The sequence below is a fragment of the Pristis pectinata genome, chromosome 5 (assembly GCF_009764475.1).
Source record: "Pristis pectinata isolate sPriPec2 chromosome 5, sPriPec2.1.pri, whole genome shotgun sequence".
NCBI classification, from domain to species: domain Eukaryota; kingdom Metazoa; phylum Chordata; class Chondrichthyes; order Rhinopristiformes; family Pristidae; genus Pristis; species Pristis pectinata.
In genome coordinates this window covers 108,571,927-108,584,432 of record NC_067409.1, presented here as the reverse complement: position 1 = coordinate 108,584,432, position 12,506 = coordinate 108,571,927, and the positions used below count along the sequence as shown (strand labels likewise).

Here is a 12,506-nt window from a genome sequence, read left to right as displayed (position 1 = left end):
GTTAGGAAGTTGTGGGCGTGCTATGTCGACGCCGGAAGTGTGGCGATACTTGCGGGCTGCCCCCAGAACGCTCGACCCAAAAATGCATTTCACTGTGTGTTTCGATGTACATGTGACTAATAAAGAAATCTTATCTCAGTATTTTATACAAATTGCAGACTTCACTTCGAGTGGTGCCCAGCAGTCAGTTGGTGGAATGTACTGCTGGCCCTCCTCATGGCCTCAGAAGGATGCCCAGTCCATTTCAAGGCTGATCTTGTGAGTGCAGACCTGGCAGACTGGTACACGGGCAGATCCTGGCAAGGCAGCCACTGGCCTCTAGCCTTGCCATGTTGGGGTCAGGGAATGGGTGTGGGAGGATTTGGAGTGGTGTCATGGGTTGGAGGCTTCCATTCTCAGGAGGTGATACTCAGTCTCAAGTCACTTCTGTGAAGGCTGAAGTAATTCTGCTCCTTTCTACCCTACAAAAATTAAGTAAAATATACCCTATCCCCAGTTTAGGACATGCTGGCAGATATTATTTGCGACCCATGCACTGCCGGGGAGTCCAAAATGAGATGGGAGTACAATGCATGGGCACACCATTGGACATAAAGTCATCCTCAAGCAACTTCTGTTCAATGGGAAGCTTTTGCAATCTTCACTGTTATCGTTCCTTTTTAAAAATAACCTTCTTCTCCCTTGGGTGCTTCTCTGTCATGTGACCTGAATTGCATTCTCCACAGGTTTGCTTAAATCTAAAGCAAATGCAGTAGAGATTCCTCCAAAAACAATGGTGTGCATTTTAAATTCTCAGCTGTAAGGGCTCAGATACAAAATCTAAAGCTGGGAATCTGAAATAACAAACAAAAAAATGCTCAGTAAGTCAAGTGACATCTGTGGTGAGAGAAACAGAGGTAACATTTCAGGTTGGTGACTTTTCACCAGAGTGATGAAGGACTGCTGGTTTGAAGCATTAACTCTCCACAGATGCTGCCTGACCTACCCGAACTTCATCTATTCTTGTTTCTCAGATACAACATGGCTGGTTACATCAAGCTGTGCGGACTGTTTGTACCATCATATGAGACATCGAGAGCTCCATGCTTGCATTCAAAGTTAATTCCGTTGATGCCATTTTAAATTGCTCTGATTGGAAAATCAGTACAAATGAATCTGAATCTGCATATACTGTGGCCAAGGTCAAAATTGCTCTGATTGGAAAATCAGTACAAATGAATCTGAATCTGCATATACTGTGGCCAAGGTCAAAACAAAATTCATCCCCAATTAGTTCAGCTGGAATTGCATTGTAATCTGCCTTCAAAATTCATTTCACTGAAGGCAAAATACAATGGGGTGATACCACTGTCCTGATGAAGGGTCTTGACCCGAAACGTCAACTGTCCACTTCCCTCCATAGATGCTGCCTGACCCACTGAGTTCCTCCAGCATTTTGTGCGTTGCTTCAGATTTCCAGCATCTGCAATCTCTCTTGTTTCTCCTGATACTACTATACAACATGATTGACCGGGGCAGAATTTTGCTTCTTCTGATTAGATTACTTCAACCACTCAATCTACCAATCTCCTGTCCCACGTAATAACTTTGATTGAGCTGGTAAATCAGAACAATGGTGTAAGTGAGATCTTCACTGGTCTTGACTGGGGGACAGAGGCTCCATTACAGGTTGCACTGGAATCCTCAGGATTTGCCATGGATCAATGCCACGTTCCAGTGGATTTCTCGGGTCCCACAGGGCATATGCCAGAAGAAGAACATATAACATTACAGCACAGTACAGGCCCTTCGGCCTTCGATGTTGTGCCGACATTTTATCCTGCTCTAAGATCTATCTAACACTTCCCTCCCGCATAGCCCTCCATTTCTCTATCATTCATGTGGCTATCTAAGAGTCTCTTAAATGTCCCTAATGTATCTGCCCCCACAACCTCTGCCAGCAGTGCGTTCCATGCACGCACCACTCTCTGTGTAAAAAAACTGACATCCCCCTTATACCCTCCTCCAATCACCTTAAAGTTATGCCCCCTCATTTTAGTTATTTTCAACCTGGGAAAACGTTTACGACTGTCCACTCGATCTATGCCTCTCACCATCTTGTACACCTCTATCAATCACCTCTCATCCTCCTTCTCTCCAAAGAGAAAAGCCCTAGCTCACTCAACCTATCCTCATAAGACATGCTCTCCAATCCAGGCAGCATCCTGGTAAATCTCCTCTGCACCCTCTCTAAAGCTCCCACATCCTTCCTATAATGAGGCGACCAGAACTGAACACAATACACCAAGTGTGGTCTTACCAGAGTTCTATAGATCTGCAACATTACCTCACGGCTCCTGAACTCAATACCCCGACTAATGAAAGCCAACACAACAGAACGGAGTTTGTTAATTTTTGAACAGTCTTCAGTGCAACATTTTACTCATCTACTAAATGGAGAAAAATCATTTATTTCCTCCAGAAGCAATGGCCCCGGTCTTATCAAATGTAAGAGCAGACAATTTTACAGCCAGAGAAACCAAAAGCTGCATAAACCTGTGGTCACGGAGCTAGAGTCTGTAACAAACTTGTTTCTCTCAGGTCCCATGGAATTGAGGGAGACGGAAGATTGGAAGGGAGTTGGGAGACTGGAAATGAGGGTCTGGGAGAGATTGAAGTAAAGAGCAAGGAAAAACTTATCAATATTAAGTTGAATCCAACAACATAAATGGGAAGATAGTGGCATTCAGGTATCAGTACTGCACACGTAGATGGGGCTCTGGGTGGGATAAACTCTGGGTCACTTCAAGCAGAGAGGCCTGCTGCATGGCCCACCCAAGGCAGCATTTGTGCACCCAGCACCATGGCTACACGTGCACAAATTGGGAGCCCACAGCTTCATAGATCTCAGGGTGAGATGTAAAACCTCCCAGGTCTCCCCAAGACAAACTCTTTACTCTGGTTGATAATGTCAAATCCAAGTCTGGGACATTCAAAAACAATCTGGGCTGCTGCTGTGCATGGCTCCCACAACCTGCTGTGTTTGCAAAACCCTGGATTTGAGACTTGCTTGCCTGTAGCTTTCTCCATTGTGTAGTGACCTGATTCAGCAAGCCGCTTTGGGATACCATGAGACTTCGTGGGTTCAAATTAAATGAGACCCAGGCTGCAAAATGCATCTGGCACAGGCAAATGGCTCACGCATTCTATTGGGTAACAGTTTTAAAATTGATCATGAAATTCCTACAGAGACCAAAGACATTCAAGGAAATGTTAACACCATGGTGGGTCAGATGAAGTCGAGGAAGGGGCAGTTTCAAGATTAAAAGAGAGTAATTTAAGCTGGCCCCTTTCAGCTGCACACACGTCATCAGTTTTGGTGTAGGGCTGCGATACCTCATTACAACATTTAAACCGGGCTCCCTCAGTCCATCTGGAAGCATTTGGGGAAAAAAAAGTCCTTTAAGGCACAAAAATACAACAGGAAAAGTAGTAATCAAGGATAGTATAGGATAGTATTAAATCAAAAGAAGAGGCTTATAAAGTTGCCAGAAATAGCAGCAGGCAAGAGGATTGGGAATATTTTAGAATTAAGGAAAGAAGAAATTGATAAAAGAAAGAAAAGATAGAATATCAGAATAAAGTGGCAAGAAACGTAAAAATGGACCATCGGATTTTCTACGGGCAAGTAAAAAGGAAAAGGCTAGTGAAGGCAAACGTGGGTCTTTTCCAGAGGCAGGGACATTTATAATGGGAGGTAAGGAAATGGAGAAATTAATAAAAACTGTTTTTCCTCAAGAAAAAAAAAACAAAAAAACCTGCCAGTAATACTTAAGAAACAAGGGGCTACCCATAATGAGGAGCTGAAGGAAATTAGGATTTGTGAAAGTATAACACTGAAGAAATTGGTGAGATTGAAAGCTGATAAATCTCAAGTACATGGTGCTTGATGTCCCAGAGTTTTGAAAAGATCATAATGAAGATACTGGACGCAATGGTAACCTTCTTTCAAAACTCTATAGATTCTGGAATGGTTCCTGCAGATCAGAGGGTAACAAATGTGGCCCTGCTATTACAGAAAGGACAGAGAGAGAGAAAACAGGGAAATGTTGACTTATTAGCCTACCATCTGTAGTGGGGAAAATCCTGGAATCTATAATGAAGGATGTAATACCTAGAAAAGAATAACATGATTGGGCAGAGCCAGTGTGAATTTATGGAAAGAAAAATCATGTTTTACTAATCTACTGGAGACCTTTAAGGGTGTGACTAATTCAATAGATAACAGGGAATCGATAGATAGAGACATACGGCACGGAAACAGGCCCTTTGGCCCAACTGTGGTATATTTAGATTTCCAGAAGACTTTCGACAAAGTCCCACACAGGATGCTTTCAACAAAGTTATTTAGCGTAGAATTAGGGGGTGATTTACCAGCATGGACTGAGAGTCGGTGATCAAAAAGAAAGCAAGGCGTTGATAAACACATTTTTTTTGGAGGGGTTGGTAGACTGTAGCTTAAAAAAGTATCACAGAGATCAGTGCTTGGACCTCAGTTATTCACAAGCTATAGCAACGATTTGGCTGAGGGGACTAAATGCTTTATTTCCAGATTTGCTGATGATGGGAAACTAGGCGGGATTATGAGTAGATGAGAAGATGCAAAGAGACTTCAAGAGGATACAAACTCAGAGAGTGGGCAATAATAAGGCGAATGCAATATAATTTGGAAAAATGTGAAGTTATCCACTTTGGGATGAGATCATGGTAGATGGAACATAATATGGAAAATGTGAGATCATTCACTTGGGCGCACGAAACAGAAATGCAGAATATTTTCAAAATGGAGACAGATTGGGTCACGTTTACTTTTTAAGGGATGTGGTGTTGTTGTGCTTACCTCACTGACAGGTAACAGGTGCAGTGAACAGTTGGAGGACAAATAGTATGTTGGCTTTTATTTCTGGAAGATTTGACTCACTGGAAAAAAAAGTCTTACTGCATTTACAGTATATTGGCACCTTGGATAGACTGCACCTGCAGTATGGGGTCTCCCTATATGGAAAAAGGAAATACTTGTCGTAGAGAGATTGCAACAAAGATTCACTAGCCTAGTTCCTGGGATGGTGGATTTGCCACAGGAGGAGAGATTGAGCAGGTTAAGCCTGAATTTTCTCGAGCTAAGATGAATGAAAAATGATCTCATCGATACTTACAAAACTTTACGGGGTTCAGCAGATTGGATGCTGGGAGGAGGTTCCCCTTGCCTGTGGGTCACAGCTTTGGAACAAAAGGGATGACCATTTGGGACTAAGATGAGGAGAAATTTCTTCACGCAGTCAGTGCTGAACCTTGGAACATTCTACCCTGGAAGACTGTGGAGACTCGGTCACTGAGTTCATTTGAAACAGAGGTCAACAGATTTCTAGATATTAGGGGAATCAAAGGACATTGGAATCCTGGAGAAATATGGCACTGAGGCAGAAGATCAGCCATAATCTCAATGATTGACAGAGCAGAAAAAAGGGCCAAATGGCCTCCACCTTCTCCTAATTCTCATGCTGTTATGACTTAAACTATAGTGCAGTTTCACAAGAACAAGACAGACAATTGGCCAGATCCAGTGGGTACATTTTTAGATTACTCCTTGTGGTTCAGGAGGTGCTTGAATGTCCCTGAAGAGCGCCAAGCAAATCTGCAGACTGATTGACTCCTTCCTGCCAAACCAACATCCTGAACTTGTCCCACCTCCTTCCCAAATGGCACACGGTCAAACCCTTCCTCCCACTCCTTCGGCTGTGTGACGTTTCTTGGTTCCCTCATCCTGATTGCTGGTATGACTCCCATTCCACTCGATCCACGGTCCTGCATCCTCTCTCAGTATCCCCTGCCACTCCTGATTTGATTCTGCTGATCACCATCACTCAACTTTTTCCAGGTTTAGCCTACTACCACTAGCTTTCCTACCCAGCCACCCTGTGAAACTGGACTGCTGTCAGTCAGTAGGTGAAATGAAAATATGACAATGGTGTCCTGCCTTTAAATTAGGCTGGACTTCTGCCTTCCCAGTATATCTTGACTTACACCAATAAAGACTCAGTCCACCTCTGTTGCAGCAAGTATCGAGGACAGCCTCTCAAGGAAATTTAATGCCATTTTCAGACACCAGATCGTGCTGACAATAACAAGCTAATGTCGATTACACCGTCACCTTCATGTGACTAAGAGCACTTACATCTTGTAAGTGAATGCTGTGCTTTGGAGTTGTAACACGGAGCACAAAAGACATTGGAATACTTACGGCTGGCTATGCAATATTTTGTAATCAGATAACATATATGAACAATGATATCCTTTATCTTTGTTATGCTACACATTAACACATATGTATGTCAACATTAATACTTGGAATACAGTTTTGGCTTGACTTCAAGTCCAGAATCAATGTTCTAGTTTTGTTTCTACAGTTCTTGATTTTTGTTTAAAATGTAAATTCAAAAGCTGAGATATTGAAACAAAATTCATTAAGCCCAAAAGTTCTGAAAGCTTAAAGGAACGCTAAGTAACCAAAGTATTCAATAAATATATTTCAGAAGTGAATATCAGTTATTATTATCAAGTAATACGCCAAACAATCACATCAGACAATCCTGCGGACAAAAACAAAATGGCATGCATTTTGGACAGAGCTGACATTTCTTTTAAAAAAAAGTCCTGGAAACAGAGCTTCTCTCATAACGCTGCATGACATGGATACTTGAAGTCACAGTAAACAAATAATTCAATAGATCCTAGCTCAAACACATTTTATGCAACCAGATTCAGTTTTTAAAAAGTGCACCACAAACAATATAATTAATTGTACATATTATCTGCATTGAAAACTACATGGCTGATAGAAATTGGAGGTAACCCTCCACTCTTCTGCCCAGACACACATTCACGCAGACAAAGAACATAATCTGATGTTTCTTACCATTTTGGCTTCTGAGTGCATTTGGTGAACTTGAGGGGGTCCTGGTATCCCCATGATATTAGAACTCATGGATAATTGTCTGTCCATCTTTGAAAAAGGAAGGAAAAAAGTCTCAGACAGTGATTTAAAAAAAGAATATTGAACACTCAAAAAAAATTGTAAAGATAATACAGATATCAAAAATGATCAAAATTAGTAAAATCACATTCTGAAAGACCTTATCATGTCTTTCAGAATGTGATATTATCATATTAAACAAGCAGATTAATGCAGGTTGCACATTGGTGCATTTAGTGTACAAGTAGATGCAGCATGTAGAAAGACTGTGAGGAAGGATGGGCAGCTGAAAGGACAAAATTGCAGTCAGTTGGATGGGCTGAACTGTGTCTACTTTAATGTGAGAAGTATCAGGAACAAGGGTGATGAACTTAGAGCGTGGGTAAGTACATGGAACTATGACATTGTGGCCATTACAGAGACTTGGCTGTCACAAGGCCAGGAATGGCTGCTGGATATTCCGGGGTTTAGATGTTTCAAAAGGGACAGGGACGGAGGTAAAAGAGGTGGGGGAGTGGCTTTGCTGATCAGGGACAGTGTCACAGCTGTAGAAAGGGAGGATGTCCTGGAGGAATCATCCACAAAGTCAATGTGGGTGGAAGTCAGAAACAGGAAGGGAGCAATCACTCAATTGGGAGTATTCTACAGAGCCGCCAATAGCAGCAGAGACGCTGAGGAGCAGATCAGGAGGCAGATTTTGGAGAGGTGCAAAAGTAACAGGGTTTTTGTCATGGGTGATTTCAACTTCCCTAATATTGATTGGCACCTCCTTAGTGTAAAGAGGATAGATGGGGCAGAGTTTGTTAGGAGTGTCCAGGAAGGATTCCTGACACAGTATGTGGACAGGCCGACTAGAGGAGAGACCATACTGGACCTGGTACTAGGCAATGAGCCTGATCAGGTTTCAGATCTCTCGGTGGGAGAGCAGTTTGGAGACAGTGACCATAACTCCTTGACCTTTACCATAGCCTTGGAGAGGGATAGGAGCAGTCGATATGGGAAAGGACTTAATTGGGGGAGGGGAATTATGATGATATTAGGCAGGAACTTGGGAGCATAAATTGGGAACAGATGTTCTTGGGGAAGTGCACAGTGGAAATATGGAGGTTAAGGAATACTTGCATGGGGCTCTGGATAAGTTTGCCCCATTGAGGCAGAGTAAGGATGGTAGAGTGAAGGACCCATGGTTGACACAAGATGTAGAATATCTTGTCAAGAAGAAGAAAGAAGCTTACCTAAGGTTTGGAAAGCATGGATCAGACAAAGCTCTGGAGAGTTACAAGGTAGCCAGGAGGGAGCTTAAGAATGGACTTAGGAGAGCTAGAAGGGGGCATGAGAAGTCCTTGGCAAGTAGAATCAAGGAAAACCCCAAGGTGTTCTACGCATACAGTATGTGAAGAATAGGAGGATGACTGGAGTGAGGGTAGGACCGATCAGGGATAAAAGAGGAAACATGTGCCTGGAGCCGGAAAAGGTAGGGGAGGTCCTTAACGAATACTTTGCTTCAGTATTCACCAGTGAGAGAGACCTTGATGGTTGTGAGGATGGTGTGCAACAGGCTTATAACCTAGAGCATGTCAGTGTGAAGAAAGGGGATGTTCAATTCCCGTCACTGTCTCTAAGGAGTTTGTACGTTCTCCCGTGTCTGCGTGGGTTTCCTCCGGGTGCTCCAGTTTCTTCCCACATTCCAAAGATGTACAACTAGGTTAATATGGGTTTAAAATGGGCGGCGGGGACTCGTTGGGCCGGAAGGGCCTGTTACCACGCTGTAAATAAAATTTAAAAATTAAAAAAAAAATTTAATTTAAAAAATTTAAATTATAAAAATTTTTAAAAAATTAAAAATTTAAAATTTACATTAGGATAGATAAGTCACTGGGACCGGATGGGATGTATCCAAGGATATTACGGGAAGCGATTGCTGTGCCTTTGGCGATGATCTTTGCGTCCTCACTGGCCACAGGAGTAGTGCCAGATGATTGGAGGGTGACAAATGTTGTTCGTTTGTTTAAGAAAGGGGAGTAGGGATAACCCTGGGAATTACAGACCAGTGGGTCTTACTTCAGTGGTGGGAAAATTACAGTAGAAGATTCTTAGAAACAGGATTTATGGGCATTTGGAGAAGCATAGGCTGATTAGGGACAGTCAGCATGGCTTTGTGAGGGGCAGGCCTTGCCTCATGAGCCTGACTGAATTCTTTGAGGATGTGACAAAGCACGTTGATGAAGGTAGAGTAGGGGATGTGGTGTACATGGATTTTAGTAAGGCATTTGATAAGGTTCTTCATGGAAGGCTTATTCAGAAAGTCAGGAGGCATGGGATCCAGGGAAACTTGGCTGTGTGGATTCAGAATTGGCTCGCCCATAGAAGACAGAGGATGGTTGTAGATGGAGAATATTCCGCCTGGAGGTCAGTGACCAGTGGTGTTCCGCAGGGATCTGTTCTGGGACACCTGCTCTTTGTGACTTTTATAAATGACTTGGATGAGGATGTGGAAGGGTGGGTTAGTAAGTTTGTGGATGACATGAAGGTTGGTGGTGTTGTGGATAGTGTAGAAGGTTGCTGTAGGTTACTACAGGACACTGATAGTATGCAGAGCTGGGCTGAGAAGTGGCAAATGGAGTTCAACCCAGAAACGTGTGAAGTGGTACATTTTGGAAGATCGAATTTGAAGGCAGAATACAAGGTTAATGGCAGGACTCTTAGCAGTGTGGAGGAACAGAGGGATCTTGGGGTCCTTGTCCATAGATCCCTCAAGGTTGCCGTGCAGGTTGATAGGGTTGTTAAGAAAGCATATGGTGTATTGCCCTTCATTAGTCGGGGTATTGAGTTCAGAGCCACGAGGTAATGTTGCAGCTCTATAGAACTCTGGTTAGACCACACTTGGAGTATTGTGTTCAGTTCTGGTCGCCTCATTATAGGAAGGATGTGGAAGCTTTAGAGAGGGTGCAGAGGAGATTTACCAGGATGCTGCCTGGATTGGAGGGCATGTCTTATGAGGATAGGTTGAGTGAGCTAGGGCTTTTCTTTTTGGAGAGGAGGAGGATGAGAGGTGACTTGTTAGAGGTGTACAAGATGATAAGAGGCATAGATTGAGTGGACAGTCAGAGAGTTTTTCCCAGGTTGAAAATAACTAAAATGAGGGGGCATAATTTTAAGGTGATTGGAGGAAGGTATAGAGGGGATGTCAGAGGTAAGTTTTTTTTTACACAGAGAGTGGTGGGCGCATGGAACGCACTGCCGGCAGAGGTGGTGGAGGTGGGACATTTAAGAGACTCTTAGATAGACACATGAATGATAGAAAAATGGAGGGCTATGTGGGAGGGAAGCGTTAGATATATCTTAGAGCAGGATAAAGTGTCGGCACAATATTGTGGGCCGAAGGGAATGTACTGCGCTGTCATGTTCTATGTTAATAAGGCACACTTGAATGTTTTGATTTTCTCTGCTAAAAATGTAGGGTGGACATTTCAGACTGAGGTGTCTTGGACCTCGGAGCATAGGTTGAGGATAAGGGAACTGAAATGAGCAGAAATTTTTTCACTGAGGAGGTGGGGAACCTTTGGAATCCCAGAAAGCTGTGGAAGCTCAGTCATCCTGCTCATTCAAAACAGAGATTGATGGAATTTGGGGCATTAAGAGAATCAAGTGATCTGGGGATGGTGCTGGAACATGCCACTGAGGTAAAAAATCAGCTATGATGTTGATGAATCTCAAAGCTGTTTGAAGGGCTGGGTCACCCACTTCTGCTCCTTTTACTTTATAGTTCTTATAAATAATCGACAATAATTACTGAAAAATCATGTTAATTTTGTGAGTTTCATAATTTGTGAATCATTTAACATGCTTTGACCGAAAAAACTGTATTCTTAACTACACTTCATTGTTGGCTTAAGCAAAGACTGGACTGTTTTGCAGTTCGATAACTGGTTCACTTTACCAAGATATCTGCTTTCGGTTGATGGTGTGGGTGATAGCACTTTAACCTGCCTCAATGTCTCATACAGAGAGAGGAAAATTGGTCAAGCTTTTCATTCCAAGGAGTGCCAATCCAAGTGAATGTGTAGACGTTGAATCAGAACTGGATCAAACTTATTTGTGTGGTCTGTCAGATGAAAAGCCTGACACTTGCTGTCACAACCCAAACATGAATAACAGCTATGTTGGCCAGGCACCAGAGCAGACCGACATGTGCCTCTTCAACAGTTGGTGCATTCAGGCAAAGCAGAGAAGGGGAGAGATTTGACAAAATATAAAATAATATTATTAATTTGTTGTTCTTACACATCTCTCTCAACTTGCCTGAAAATCGCAGTCTGCCTTTTCAGCTAAGTGGCAACCTGAATTTACTAAAAATTCAACCAAGATGGATCAGCCTCAAAATGTTCTAGCATTATGCCAGAATCGTCCACCAACATTTCTAACTCTGTGCCTTCTTCCATTGCTCCAAGTGTCATCACCAGGGGTATAAGATTGTAATCCTGTCCAGACCTAAACAACATCAGTTAGCTTTTATATCATATTTCTCTGTAGTAAAATACTTCTTTTAAATTTTGTTCTGATTCCAATAGTTTTGATATTATGATTTTTTTTCTTGGTTTTCAGCTGGTTCCATCTGCTTATTATCCCCTTCTCATCTGGCTCCACATATTATCTACTGGCCTCCGTTCCAATCCGGCCCCCCCCCCCACCTTGTTCCATTTACCCATCCCCCTCTCCCCATTTGGTTGCATCTGTCACCTACCAGCCTGTAACCCACCCCCCTACTCACACTGGCAACCTTTCCTGTCCCCTCTCAGTCTTGACCCAAAGCATCAACTTTTACCGGGATGCTGCCTGGATTGGAGGGCATGTCTTACGAGGATAGGTTGAGCGAGCTGGGGCTTTTCTCTTTGGAGAGAAGGAGGATGAGAAGTGGCTTGATAGAGGTGTACAAGATGATAAGAGGCATCAATCAAGTGGACAGTCAGAGAGTTTTCCCCCAGGGTGAAAATGGCTCACGTGAGGGGGCATAATTTTAAGTTGGTTAGAGGAAAGTATAGAGGGGATGTCAGAGGCAAGTTTTTTGTTTACATAGAGAGCGGTAGGTGCGTGGAACACACTGCCAGAAGAAGTGGCAGAGGCAGATACATTAGGGACATTTAAGAGACTCTTAGATAGGCACATGGATGATAGAAAAATGGAGGGCTACATGGGAGGGAATGGTTAGGTAGATCTTAGAGCAGGATAAAATGTTGGCACAACAGCATGGGCCCAAGATGTGCCGACAATGTTGTGCCTGTACTGTGCTGTAATGTTCTATGTTAACCCTAACCCTCCAGAGATGCTGCCTCATCGGCTGAGTTCTTCTGGCATCCTGTTTCTGTTCTCGATAATTTCCAGCATCTGTGGTCTCTTTTGTCTCTACCCACAGTTCATAAACTGATCAATGAATCAAACAGACGAGGCAGAGGATGAGCAGCACCAATTAGCCTTTGCTTCAGTTACAGTTTTG

The 12,506-nt window shown here is 43.1% G+C and overlaps 1 protein-coding gene across 2 annotated transcripts in view; it reads right to left on the bottom strand.

Moving 5' to 3' along the window:
- creb5b (cAMP responsive element binding protein 5b) overlaps positions 1–12,506 on the bottom strand; it is a 310,784-nt gene that overhangs the window by 92,593 nt on the left and 205,685 nt on the right. For both annotated transcript variants that reach the window (XM_052016820.1, XM_052016821.1), the window contains one exon: positions 6,956–7,042. In XM_052016820.1, the coding sequence (XP_051872780.1) occupies positions 6,956–7,042 (87 nt within the window). The remainder of the gene's footprint in view (positions 1–6,955; positions 7,043–12,506) is intronic.